The sequence below is a fragment of the Stegodyphus dumicola genome, chromosome X1 (assembly GCF_044657685.1).
Source record: "Stegodyphus dumicola isolate Sdum_Otavi_A_Nest chromosome X1, ASM4465768v1".
In the NCBI taxonomy this organism is placed as follows: domain Eukaryota; kingdom Metazoa; phylum Arthropoda; class Arachnida; order Araneae; family Eresidae; genus Stegodyphus; species Stegodyphus dumicola.
Genome location: NC_140780.1, coordinates 135,824,193 through 135,838,217, shown reverse-complemented (window position 1 = coordinate 135,838,217; position 14,025 = coordinate 135,824,193). Strand labels below are relative to the sequence as shown.

General features: G+C 32.1%; 1 protein-coding gene across 7 annotated transcripts in view; it reads right to left on the bottom strand.

The window, feature by feature from the left end:
* Nucleotides 1-2,854, bottom strand: part of Scgalpha (sarcoglycan alpha) — a 146,068-nt gene extending 143,214 nt beyond the window's left edge. For 3 of the 7 annotated variants that reach the window (XR_015038550.1, XR_015038552.1, XM_085807769.1), the window contains exon 1: nt 2,600-2,851. Coding sequence is in view for 2 of the 7 variants with exons in the window: in XM_085807769.1 (XP_085663895.1) it covers nt 2,600-2,651 (52 nt within the window). In the remaining 5 variants the exon portion in view is untranslated. Of the gene's footprint in view, nt 1-2,599 lie in introns of all 7 variants that reach the window. The other 4 variants (XR_015038551.1, XM_085807768.1, XR_015038549.1 and 1 more) reach the window with 3 other exon arrangements.
* Between the last annotated feature and the right edge of the window lie 11,171 nt (nt 2,855-14,025).

Here is a 14,025-nt window from a genome sequence, read left to right as displayed (position 1 = left end):
TCCGCAATTATTAGGGTTGCCGCAATTATGTTTGGCAGCATTGGCATCAACAATAGTTTGGCGATTTTTTACGGCCCTCGAAACCGAATAGTACCGTAAATACTATATATTGGAAATTCTATTTCACATAATCGAAAGTTCAAGCTTACTTTTATAAAATTGCTCTAATATCTGCAAAAAATAATAAGCCGGATCCAATTCGAAGATTAAAGAACAACGCAAACTGCAACATTAACTGAATTAGATAATTTTAGCTTAGCTTATACCGTCCATTATACATTAAACACGCATGCGTAAACGTATTATACGCATACGCACACGCACACGCATATTCGCAGCCGTAAAGGTCTTCCGTCATCGCGACGCATGCGCAGAAAGTTTGTAGCTTTGAGGTCCGGATTATGGGTGTCCGAATTAACAACTTTTGACTGTAACTATGTATTTTATAGGATTAACAATATTAAAAGTTTTTGTAATATCATATACGATTTTTAAGACAGTAGCAAAATGAAGTAAAGTGTTTTATCATGAAATTTAAGAAACTGTAATAAGCAGTAAATAAGCAATAAATGATCGGAAAGCATTGACTGGTATTTAAGTCAAGAGGTTACCAGATTTTATGCTATTTTGCTTCACTTGGCGATTAGACCATAATCTCCAGTCTAGCCCATCACTCTTCTCAACACTTAATTTAAAAATATATTACAGCTGAAGCATTATTCATTCAAAAAGGCTTAGATTATTAGATTATAACGCAACACTTTACAGCTAACTGCCTAAGAAGGATACCTTCTCGGAAAATTACCCATGAGAAACTAAGCCTATATTTGACGGTGCCCTCGCCAAGTTGTAGTTTCATTTATGGGAACCTGAGTAAAGGGTGCCCATTGAATATTCGCCAAGTTGTTGTTTCATTTATGGTAACCTGAGTAGTTGAATGTTATGAAAACCCTATTATGACATCATTGGTTGCATGAATTTGACTGATGGACTGATGAATTTGGATGTTAGTTAGGAAGTTGCTTATTTTGTGCTTTACATTATGAAACGGCTGAATGTGGTAAGATTAATTTGAAATTTCGGTTAATCTTTAGATTATGGTAACTTGGCAATTTTTTGGCGAAAATTTGGCGACCAACCCTGCTACAGCAACCTGCTAGTTTTTGTTTGGACGCCATTTTGTTTTCACAAAAGAAAGGCATTTTTTTTTTTTTTTTTACTCAACATTTTCAACAATTTTTTTCCAACAATCTGCTAGCCGAATTACGCTTATGCTAGAACTTTTATGGAACAAAAGTGCTTAATCATGACGAAGATTAGGACAAAGTGCAGAATCGCCCACTGCTTGCCGCGTTTTTACGAATCGCACATACACGTATCATCCACGTACACGTCGACCTATTTTCACTTAAAAAAACATCCCAGAATTGCACAAAAATGGCACTGTGCACACTCTTGACTATATCCATGTACACTGCTAGCTAGTAACTTTTATCGCCTTACCAAAATGTCGCCAAACTACCTGTTACCATATTCCAATGTTTAGCCGAAATTTCTATAGGATTTGGAACAAAGTGGGGGGGGGAAGCATTAATTGACTGGTGTGTAAATGAAGGTTTACTTAGTAGCAATTATAAGTGTCCTGTTTGTACAAAGGAAATGCATATAGTTGAACGTAAAGATCGTTCAGATGGCTTTGAATGGGTTTGTCACAAGAAAGGCTCAAATGGTCACCATATAAAACGTTCAGTTAGAAAGGAAACATGGTTTGAGGAAAGTTTTTGGATGCTGTTTAGGAGTTTTGTGTGCCACAGACTGAAGACACAGAAATTTCTAAATAAAGTAGGTGGCTATTTCCTTCGTATAATGCGTAGTGCTTTTTATGTTATTTCATAGTTTGACTTAAAACGCAGTTTACTGAGATTATATATTTTTTGCACGCAATGACGAGTTTGTGCAATTCTGTGATTTTTTTTAAGTGAAAATAGGTTGATGTGTACATGGATACAGAGTGGCTTTGTTTAGAGCGATTTTTGGCGCAAAAATCGCCGCTAAACAAAGCTAAAATAACAAATCAAAGAAATGCATAAACTCTGTGTCCATGTACCGCCAAAAATTGCCAAGTTTGCCAAGGGGGCACCGTCAAATATAGTTTTACCAAAAAAGTATAAAACCTCATGCACACAATCCAGTTTTAACAGAACCCACGGCTCTTTAATTTCAAAATAATTATCAATAAAAATCCAGTTTTTCATTTAAAAATGCTCATAATGAAGGCCTATCTCTCTAATTTTTAATTCTATGGCACACATTACATAAAATATTTCACAATAATTTAATGAATATTTTTTCCATTTAAAATTATTGAAACGAATAAAAAAAAAAAGACTCTACTGTTTCATTTTGTGGTTTCAACTTATTATGTTTTACTTTCTTATTTCCACTCCTGCAAAAATCAGGCCGTGTAAATAACAGTTCTGCAATATAAAATTTCATTTATTCTATTTCTGTAATTTTTCATTTTAAAAATGACACTTCGGCATGCCTGAAAATTAAAGGGCTGTGAAATAAAGCTAGTTAGGAAAATAAACACACTCACTACAAAACACTCCAGTCAAAATAATAATTTTCAAGAGAAAGAAGAGTAGCATTTTTAACGCCTCTCTCTAACATATTCTATAATACTTCCTTTGACAGTAAGTTTACCAAGGAGTAGAGCTGGAGCAAACCGCATGTATTCGTTACTGAGTAACGGGTACATCGGTTGACTCGAAGTACCGATTCGGTACTCACAAATTCATTTCGTTACTCGCATCTGTTCGTTACTCGCATCTGTCGTACGATGCGGTTTGTTCGAGTACAAATGATGCGGTTTCTATGCGAATACGAATGATGCGGTTGCTGTTCGAATACGAATGATACGGTTGCATCACAATGCGCTCATATTTTTCATAGATAATTTTGAATTTTTTTGGGCATCGGGCAAACTCTTGTTTACATTATGTGTTTTAGTTGAAATACTATTTAGTTGTTGATATTTAAGAAAATGAGCAATTTTGATAGCGTGAAGCGTTATTTTGTATTTGCTTTTTACTATTGCTATTTATGTTTGTAATTTGAAAATTTAGATAATTCATCTTTTTTTTTTTTTTTTTCCCTTGAGCGTGCCATAGTCAGATTTTATTGATTTGAAATATTTATATACTGCACTTAGGTATTGTTTATATAAGAATATGTAGGTTAATATAGGTTCTTTACTTCCTTGTATCAAATAAAATGGTAGTAATTATTGTAATCGAGAAAACGTTTGGGTATCATATTTTAACGGAAATATCCGTTTTTGACGATTACGGAATCCATGTGAATTATTTTTTGGGCTGACGCCTGTACGTACGAACACAATGAAAGACTCTCTCTCTCTCTCTCTCTCTCTCTCTCTCTTTTTTTTTTTTTTTTTTTTTTTTTTTTTCAAAAAAACTTATTGTTAAATGTAATCCCATTTACTCTAAGCTGATACTTATGACTAATGATTATGACTTTAAGTTGATACTTGAAAGGGATTTTTTTCGTGATGTGTAAGTACGTATATATGCATTTTGCATAACTCAAAAACGGTTAGCTATAGAACGTTGAAATTTTGTATATGGGTCCGTGATAACATCTAGATGTGCACCTCCCTTTTTATTGCAATCGGTAATACTACCAAACGTAAATATGTATATATATATCAAATAAATTATAATTAAATGTAAATTACACACACACACATACTTTGCTTGATATATATATATAATAAAAGCCAAGTAAGGCGAAAATAAAAGCTTTGGCTTTTATTTTATTTAATTATTACTAAATAAGTTACTTGACTTTTATTTTCGCAATCATTGGTTGTAGTCAGAACTTAATTTTTAAAATTAGAAGTGCTGGAGCTCTATGGAAGGCAATCAGGAAAGATGAATAAATAAATAAATAAATAAAAATAAATAAAATAAGTATTACAATAATAAAATAATTAGCAACTAGAATATTAAATTATTATTATAATTCAATAAAAATTTAAAGACAAATGAAAATTTAATTAATGAATAACTAAGTAATGAAATAAAATACCAAACATCGTCTTGTTTGGGGGCTGTGGCTAAAATTGCAATTTAAGAACTAAGCCGAGCATAAGCTAAATTTAGGCTTTTGATGAGCAAATAATATACTGTTTACCAGAGTATAGATAGAAATTTGGTTATGTAGCCCATTCTTCTAAAACGACGTTTCGTAGCTGCCTTCCATCACCAATTCCTTTTTTTTTTTTTTTTTTTTTTTTTTTTTTTTTTTTTTTTTTCGGTTTCGGTTTATTCGGTTACAGCAAAGCACACTACGGCTATTGCCTACGGGGAGGGAAGCCTTCGTGTAGGATTTTTTAAAGGGAACTGGCTCATATGCAAGTTACACACGGGAATAACAATGAAAACGCCCGTGCAGCTAGCCGTTAGCCGGGAATTGAGCCCCGGACCGAACTATTAGTGCTCAGCGACTTTACCGCTCGAGCTCTGGTGGGCTCTTTTTTTCTTTTCATTCGCTGTTTAAAAAACGGGTGTTCACGATAAAGTAAGCACATGTTTACTTGAATTAAAATGGGTTAGACGATGTGACTCTTCCTACTTTAATCTCACTTAGCTTTTGATTTCTAATATTGATTCAATGTTTTCTGTAGACAAAGTATTCTGATTAGAATAATAGATTTCAAACATGTTCAAAAGGTGTGTATCTGAATATAATTAGGTTTTTATAACATAGGGCCCATTTTATTAGTTTCACATAGTTCTAAAGCAATTGAACCACAGCATCGTTGTTTTGAAAGAAAGTAAAAATGTGAGAAATGTATAATGAACATTAATATACAAGCTTTATTAAAAGTAGTCAGCCTTTTAAAACGTGACCGTCTGTGCTTTTAGAGGATTTTTGGAGCTCTGTGCATTTGCTCTGGCATCTTAAAAACGTGAAGTTCAATATCAACGTATGTTTATGCTCTCAAAAATACAGGTTTCTTTCAGAAAGCGACCTCTTAGAAGTCGTCAATAAATGATTCAGTATAAATATTTTCTAATAGACCATAGAATAAATTTATTTTAACGTCAATTTAAAAATGGCTGCTTGTACTAAGAGTTAAGAGCAATAAGACTCTAATTTTTCTTTCGCAATTAGCTATCATGCCAGCTGAATTGTTTTCTGCATAACCTTTATTGTGTATAATTGAAATATTTAGCTATGCATTCAACAAATATACAACAAATGTAAGACAAATCATTAAAAAAATTAAAATTTGGAACATTAATGATAATTTTTTTGTTATACATAAAATATTATTAATGAATGATGAATTTATATCATATTATATATAAATCAAAATTTAAACTCCTATTCATTTATAAATTGAAGAAAAGCTATAAAGTGAATTAATTTTTAAAAACAAAACGAAAATTTAAAAAAAAAATTTGTCATATACCTAGAATCTAAAAATGACGAATACTGAATTTTACGACTCATGTGTGTATGGGTGCACTTAATTACGGCAAGGCACACTATGGCTATCTGCCTAATGGGGGATGCCTTCGTGGAGGACTTTCTAAGGGAAACTGGCTCGTATACACGTTACACATGGGGAAAACCACGAAAACACCCATGTAGTAGGACCGTTCGCGGGATTCGAACCTCAGACCGAACTAACAGTGTTCAGCGACTTTACCGCTCGGCCGCTGGTGGGCCGTTTTACGACTCATATAATAATAAATGCATGTTCATATTGTAACAGAAATTTTGTTAGAAGTCTAGCATATGTATAGTTATTTGTGATCTTTTAAAACTGTCGTAACATAATGCATATTTATCATTATCGTGAATCAAAACAGTATGCTTTACATCCTTACAAATATACGTGATAGATTTTAATATTTATTTCTGCATATACTTACGTTTCCCAAAGACACGAAAGCAAGTCAAGCAGATTTTTGTTGTATTAAGCAGACTTAAGTTCTCTGTTAGCTAGTGTAACATAATTTCGGATGTTAGTGTAACATAATTTCGAACTCTATGAGCCTTCCAGAATTATTAGCAAAATAGTGGAAACGTCTTTACAAAGTGTTTTTATAAGGAAACAACAGATGTATACTGAGCAGTGATCAACTGATATATTTCTTAAATGATTTGGTTTAGTTGATTATGACAAAACACACTGGGGCTATGTGCCTAAAAGGAAAAATGCCTTCGTAGAGCACTTTCTTAGGAAAGCTGGCTCGTATGGTACGTGGTAAGCTGGCTTGTAAGCTGGTACGGGGAAAAAAAACCACGAAACGCTTATGAAGCGTTTGCCTGAGATCGAACTCAATACAAATCCCAAATAGATGAGAACCAATGAAAATAAATGAGATCGAACCAATACTTTCCCAAATACAAATACTTTCTGTATTTGTATTTGGGAAAGTTTTATGGTCATTATGAAAAAGTGAAAATTTGATATGGATTCCGCATGACTTCCTTCTACGACTATTTAAATTATGCTTATTTTTTCTGCACTTCATTTAAACTTATTTCCTCGAATTATTCTAACTCAATTAAGCTATACCCAAAGGCAAGTTACAAATGGCATCAAACATTGCAAATTTTGAAACTAAATTTCCTGGTCAATCTTTGTCCTACAGGACTCAAACTTCTTGTATTTTTCTTTTTCATAACGAGTATAAAGGTTTTCCAAATATAAATATAGAAACCAGAAGACGACTTTAAAAGTTAGATTTCATAATTTGCCCAAAACTAATTCTTTTTTAAATTTGACATTGACAAAATATGAATATTTTCGTCATTTAAAATACTTCTGTATTTTTGTTGCACCGTATTTAACCTTGCTTCCTCGAGTTATTGACATTAAATTACATTAATTCCATTATCTATCGGAAAATAATTATAGCAAATCATCTATTTGCGACATCTCTAAGAGGTCACCTTTTAAGAGATCTCTATTTTTGGGAACATAAACAAACATTGGTAGTGAACATCATCTTTTTAAGACCACCACATGTAAAATCCTCTAAAAGCATGAATGGTTGCATTTAATAAGGACCCATTACTTTTAATAAGGAATGTAACATTAATCTTAATTATACATGTTTTTGATGTGTGTGCCAAAATAGTGATAACGTACTTCTGTTGCTTTAGAAATGTGTGAAATTAAAAAAATGGATACTATACAACAAAAATGTTATTATATTCAGATACACACCTTTTGAACACGTCTGAAATTCATTATTCTGCTCAACATAATTTGTCTGCATAAAATATTAAATAATATTAAAAAATCAAAAGCTAAGTCGAAGTAGAAACAGTCATCTCTTCTAAAACATTTTAATTGAAGTAAACAGACGTTCGCATTATCGTAAAGTAAACACCTATTTTTCAAACAGCGGATGAAACGGGAAAGAGGGAATTGGTGGGGGAAGGCAGCGAACGAAATAACACTTTTTCGAGCTGGGGATTAAATGAGAAAGGACGAAACGATACTAAGCCAATAAGACAAGATCTGGTATTTTACTTTATTATTTAATTAGTCATCATAAATTTAAAAATTATTTTAATTTTTATTTGTTTTTACATTTTTATTAAATTGTACTTATAAGTATTTTATATTTCAGTTGCTAATTATTATGTTACTTTAATTATTCATTATTTTAATCACTATTTTTTGTTATTTTAATTATTCAGTTTTTTAATAGGTAATTTTTTTGTTATTTTAATTACTAATTAATGTTATTATTGTAATATTTATTTCCTTTCTTTCTTTATTTTTTATTTTATTTTTTCCTGACGGCCTTTCGTAGGCCCTTCTGACTTTAGAAACTAAGCCCTGACAGCAATAGAAAATTTAATAATGAATCATATCCAGTGCACCAAAAAATAATAGCCAAAATAAAGTGAATTATTTCTACCCAAAAAAAGGCGACGGAAAACTAGAATAGCTCACGTGATTCAATACAATGCGACGTTTCAAAGCCCTTTTTAGGGCCGTAGACCGATAAAATAGGCTCAGTATACGGATACCGATCGATTTTACCGAAAGTAACGAGTAACGATACGATAGTAACGAGTACTGGTTCACCGAGTAACGAATACATACGGGTACACAATTTCTCGTTACTTCTACAGCACTACCAAGGAGGTTAGAATAGACCTCCTTGAAGTTTACGTTCACAGATACTACACATAGATTTCCTGTTTTCAGCTTTTTGACCCAAAGAGGGAGGGTTCGCAGTTTCCACCACTTTCGGGGAATGAAACTCAACCGAAAAAGCGGCGTCCATGTTTGTAACTTCAAAACATTGCATTACGGCAGTGAAACATACGTGTTTTTAAGCGGATCCATGCATGTGTTTTCCCACTAAAAATATGTAAAATTTATAATGAAATACTTCGCTATTGTAGTTTTTTGTTTTAAAGTTATAAAGATGATATCCTTTACACAGAAATCATTAAGAAATACATTAAGAATACGGAAAGTATAGAAAATCATTAAGAAATAGCTCGAAATCTAATTGCATGTGCATAACATTAAAGCCTTTAAAAATAATGTTTCTGCGTATTTCAAGAATTTTTTTAGGTTTTATTAGCAACCTGTTGGATGTACTTTCCAATTCTTCTTTAAGAAGTGATATTTCTGATTTATTCGCAATATTGTAATTTATTAAAGAATCATTTAAAATAATTTTAAGCTGAAATTAATAGCACATAATTATCTAAAAAAATAGTCACAGGTTGCATTTTTATTTAAATGAAAGTTTTAAATAGATTTTTTTCACAACCAACAACCTTATAACAACAAGAAAATAAATATTAATAAAATAAAACAGATTTATGTAAATTCAGTGATTTCAGTTTATGTGCGTTTCATATTTATGAATCTCAAAGAATTCTATATATACCTATACCTATATTTTTGGATACATCTTTCCACATGTGTCAGTTGTGTAAATATTTACTTTTATCGCTACACTGCCTACAAATTTGTAAATTTATGCACAAAAAAAAATTAACAACAGAAAAGATAGTTTATCTTGATCAAATGCACAAATTATATTCTTAACAGTTCACAAAACTTAAATAATAATTAATACATAAAGAAAAGCATTACTTTATTTAACACCTTTACAATTCATAAAAATAGTAACAATTGGTATCTTACTTTTCATGAAAATTATAAACGAATTACCTAAAACATTCAAATTATACAGTTTAAATCCTAGCATACATCATTGTATGTTAAGGAACAAAGATGTCAGCTATAGACAGAAACATTAAAATGTATTTCACATATTTTGATTATTATTAAGTCCTTTTTTTCACATCTGGAAAGAATACAACACGACATTGTGATATTTTTTACCTAAGTTATCAAATTACATAAAAAAGAGAAAATCAATACTTACGCGTGAAACGTAATCCCAGGAATTTTTTTCGAAAATCTGTTTGTGCATCCATATACAACACAAGATGACATTCTTCAAAAAGAAAAGAAAAAAAATTTTTGCAGCACAAGTCACAGCGATAACAGGAACTTGGCCGCCAAGCTTCACCGTTTGAGTTGAACCTTCCCTCCTTCTATTCTAACCTCCTTGGGCCCTAGTCTGGACACCGTCGAGATAGAAGAACGGGTCGCGATCTACTCGACAGAGAGCGAGTCTGGTGTCATCGTCTCAATCATTACAGAGATCGATCGACGCGTCGGAAACTGAAGACGGCGTAGGTCACGGAATGTTTTTGAAAGTGTACGTAATAAATATTTTAATTTCTTAAACTCGAGTGAAAAACTCGAGTATTTCGTTATAGAAATAACGCATTTGATGCTGACGATTCTACATTATTTATTTATTTTACATTACCAATGCTTTAATTAAATTTTAGTGAAAATAATATATTTGATGTTTTCCTATTTCACATATAAAGAAGGGGTGCATACTTTTAATTTAAAATTGTAATTTTTAAACTAATGTATATGTCAATGTACTTAATTTCATGTTTTGATGAGTAATTTATAAATTTTGAAATTTTATGTTTTAAATTATAATGTATTTCCCTCTACTTTTATTTGAATTTGTAGTGTATAAAAATGTAATACATCAGACATGCATTAAAGAATATGCAGTATATAATTCAAACTATGCACATCCTAAATTCAGCATTTACATTAAATTGCTTTGAGTTAAAAAATTTATTTAAGTAGTTTTAACTGTACCGATATCAATGTCAATTTCCAATAGTTTCTAGAATCTCCTGTATAAAGCAAGTTAAATTCCTGTACAATTTTCGGTTAAATTCTTGTCAATATTATAATGCAAGATTTATAATTAGTTACCAGATTTTTTAATGTGGTCTACTTTTAGATATTATACCAGTTTTGTGTATATTTATTCAGATCAAAAAAGTCCTTGGTTTTGGTTTTATGTAATTACTGAAAAGCCTCGAGTGTTATCTGCCTAAAGTGGGGGTTGCCTTCGTGGACATTCTAAGGAAAACTAGCTCGTATACAAGTAACACATGGGGAAAACCACGAAAACGTCCATGCAACCAGCCCGTTCGCGGGATTCCAACCTTGGACCGAACTTCTAGTGTTCAGCGATTTTACCGGCCGTTGGTGGGATCGATTTAAAAAGGGTATAAATATATATGTACTATTCTTTCACTGCATCTGTTAATATATTCAATTTCTTTCACTGCATCTGTTAATATATTTATACAGTTATATATATATATATATATATATATATTTAAAAAAGATTTTCTGTGCCTTAAACTTCTATGCTTCTGGAAGTTACCAATGATATATTGGTAATGACAGATACATTGGTAATGACGCCCATGCGTCCAGCCCGTTCGCGCGATTCGAGCCGAGAACCGCACTACCAGTGTTCGGAGATTTTACCGCTCGGCCACTAGTCGGATCGCCTTAAAAAGGGCATAAATAGGAATATGTACTGCAATTTCCTTTCACTGCATATATTAATATATTTATAATACATTTGTATATACATATAGTTATTTATTTAAAACAGGTTTTGTATGCCTTAATTTTTTATGCTTTCGGAAATTACGAGAAATATGTTGATAATGACAGATATATTGGCTATCAGAGTTATGTTGGTAATGCAACAAACCCGTTCGCAGTATTTGAACCTCAGACCGAACTACCAGTGTTCAGCGATTTTACCACACGGTCACTGTTGGGATCGATTTAAAAAGGGTATAAATAGGAATATGTATTGGAATTCCCTTTCACTGCATATGTTAAAATATATATATATATATATATCTATGTGTGTGCAAGATAATATCTTTTATGATTTAAGCTATAGTTATTTAATTTTTTTTTATTTCTCTTCCTATTACTTTTGTTAAAAGTTTGTTATATTTTTACTCACTGCTTATTGGTATCTACGATACATAGTATATTTGTAGCTTTATTATTTAACCTATAGTTATTTAATTTTTTTATTTTTCTTCCTATTACTTTTGTTAAAAGTTTGTTATATTTTTACTCACTCCTTATTGGTATCTACGATACATAGTATATTTGTAGCTACGTGATAAGTATAATTCCGGAATAAATAAAGTTATTGATATAGTCATGGGTGGATCCCGATCTGCGTATCCCGATATGCTGCTACGGATAATCCCTTAGCAGGGAAAAAGTATCACGCTGTCCTGGATGACAATCATAACGTGGTCTACCATAATATGCCGTTTCTCCCCGTTTCGGCGTTATGGCTGTTCTCCGAACCTTATCCGAGCGTTCATTTCCCAATTCTCCAAGATCAGAGGGTCCGTTTTTCCCAAAATGGCTTTCCGAATTCAGAAACAGCGGGGTGCAGACTTCCAAAGTCCCCAAAAATTGGCTTCCCGTTCCAAAGAGAGAGAGTGAGAGGCGTGGTGAGCGGTCATTTCCCGTTCTTTCAAGATAGGGTCGTCCGCTTTTCCCCAAAATGGCGTCCCCATTCAAACAGAGTGAGAGGCGGGGTGAGCGGTCATTTCCTGTTCGCGTATTTCCAAACCCTACCCCACTTTTCGAATTTTTGACGTCACGGAAATATCGGCTAGTTTCACCTGGGAAGACGGCGTACCCCACTTTTGACTACGACGGCGCGCTTTCGAAAAAATTGTGGTGCCGACTAGTGTGTTTAGATGGTAATTGTGAGATTTTCGCAATTTAAATTATTATGAGTGGAAATTTACGCAAAATCTTTAGTGAATGGTTATTGTTTATTGCCTTAGTATATCTGAGGAAAGAGAAGAATAATTCACTGCTAATGTATCCATTAACAGTATGAAAAATCTGGAAGGTGATACTCGGCAATAAATGTGATGCATTCATCGCAAAATTCACCGACGCCAGTAAAACAAACGAGAGTGTTCGAAAAACTTATCCACATCTGAAGTCACTATACAAACATTGTATGTGTGCCAATACAGATATTTAAAGAAAAAAAAACACTTGCAGAAAACTTCAAATCAAGGAATAAGAAGGAATTGCAGTGCCTCTGTGTACTTAAAAACTACGAAGCATTCTGCAGATATATTGACTAATATATTAATAAATTTTAATGTTTCTTTTAGTGTATATATTTCGAAAGTATTAAAATAACTTGGACAGTTATTTAATTGTTTAAAACAGCAATAAAGTTCATTTATAAATATATACAAGGAACTTTATAATTATCAAAATATTTCATTGCTTTGGTGAAAAACTGAAATTTACTAAATTAACTAACTTTTATAACATTAAATTTGTTCATAACTGTAGTATTATGCTCTGCTTTAAAAAAGCTTAAATACTTTATTCATTTGTTATACATTAAAATATTTTCTGATTTATTTACTAAATGTGTAATCAATTATCAGGCTTACTAAATGTGTTAGGAATTTCCATACATGCTTGTGCAGTGTGATTGCATGTTTGTGTAATACAATCTCCGAATAAGTACTTTTTCGTTTTAAACTACTAGTCTAAACTCATAAAAACAGTTCCTCTTATTTGTAGCAACTTGACTATTTAATATTATGCATAATTTTGAAAAAATTTATGTTGTTGATCTTTGGAATATGATAACAGGTGATTTTTACAATGGTTGTTATGTGGATTAACCCTTAGCCTGTCGAGTGATTATCTGCGAATCTTTTTAAAACTGTCGCTAGTTTTGGACCGAACTTCCCGTAAAATGTCGCGAAAATAACCCTAAACCTCTGAAAATTGTCAAGCAGTTCTTTTGTTATTTCCCATCCCTCCCAGAATTTTACTTCAATGATTCCGCTAAGTGAGATTGATTGCTGTATATTGTTCAGTACCTGTGAGCTCTCAAGAGAATTGCAAAAGGCTAGACTCTCCCTGATGATCGTCTTAATGCCGCAGGCTACAGCTGCGAAACTTGAAAGTTTCCTTCCCTTAAACAATCTTATCTCTACATATCTTCTCTACATATAATAAAAGAAAGCGTCTGTCTGTGTGTGCGCGCCTTTCGTTCGCGCTGCGCGTAAGCTAATAGACCCACGGCTACGAAATTTGGTACATAGGTACATCTACACAAGAGCCAGTGCACTTCGAAGCGCTTTTTTCGAAATTCGAATTCGAATTTTTTTTATTTCATGTTTTGTAACGAAATCGTGTCATTTTGAAACATAATGGGCTATAGGAAAGTGAGATTTTACTCTACGCACTCCATTTTCACATCGTCATGAAACGTAGGCACTTAGATATTTTACGAACTTAAAATAAATTTCGTGTTTCAATAAATCGATTAAATACGAATTTATTTAACAAAGGGAGCTTAACACTTTTTCAATGGGATTTTTTTAAAAAAAAGTTTATTTTTAAAAATGTACAGATTATTTTTCTTTGATTTTTGGACACGTTAAACTTTCATCCTTGCGAATGCTTTTACAAAAAGAATTTTGGAAAAATGATAATATTTTGTATTTTTAAAAGATTTTTTAAAT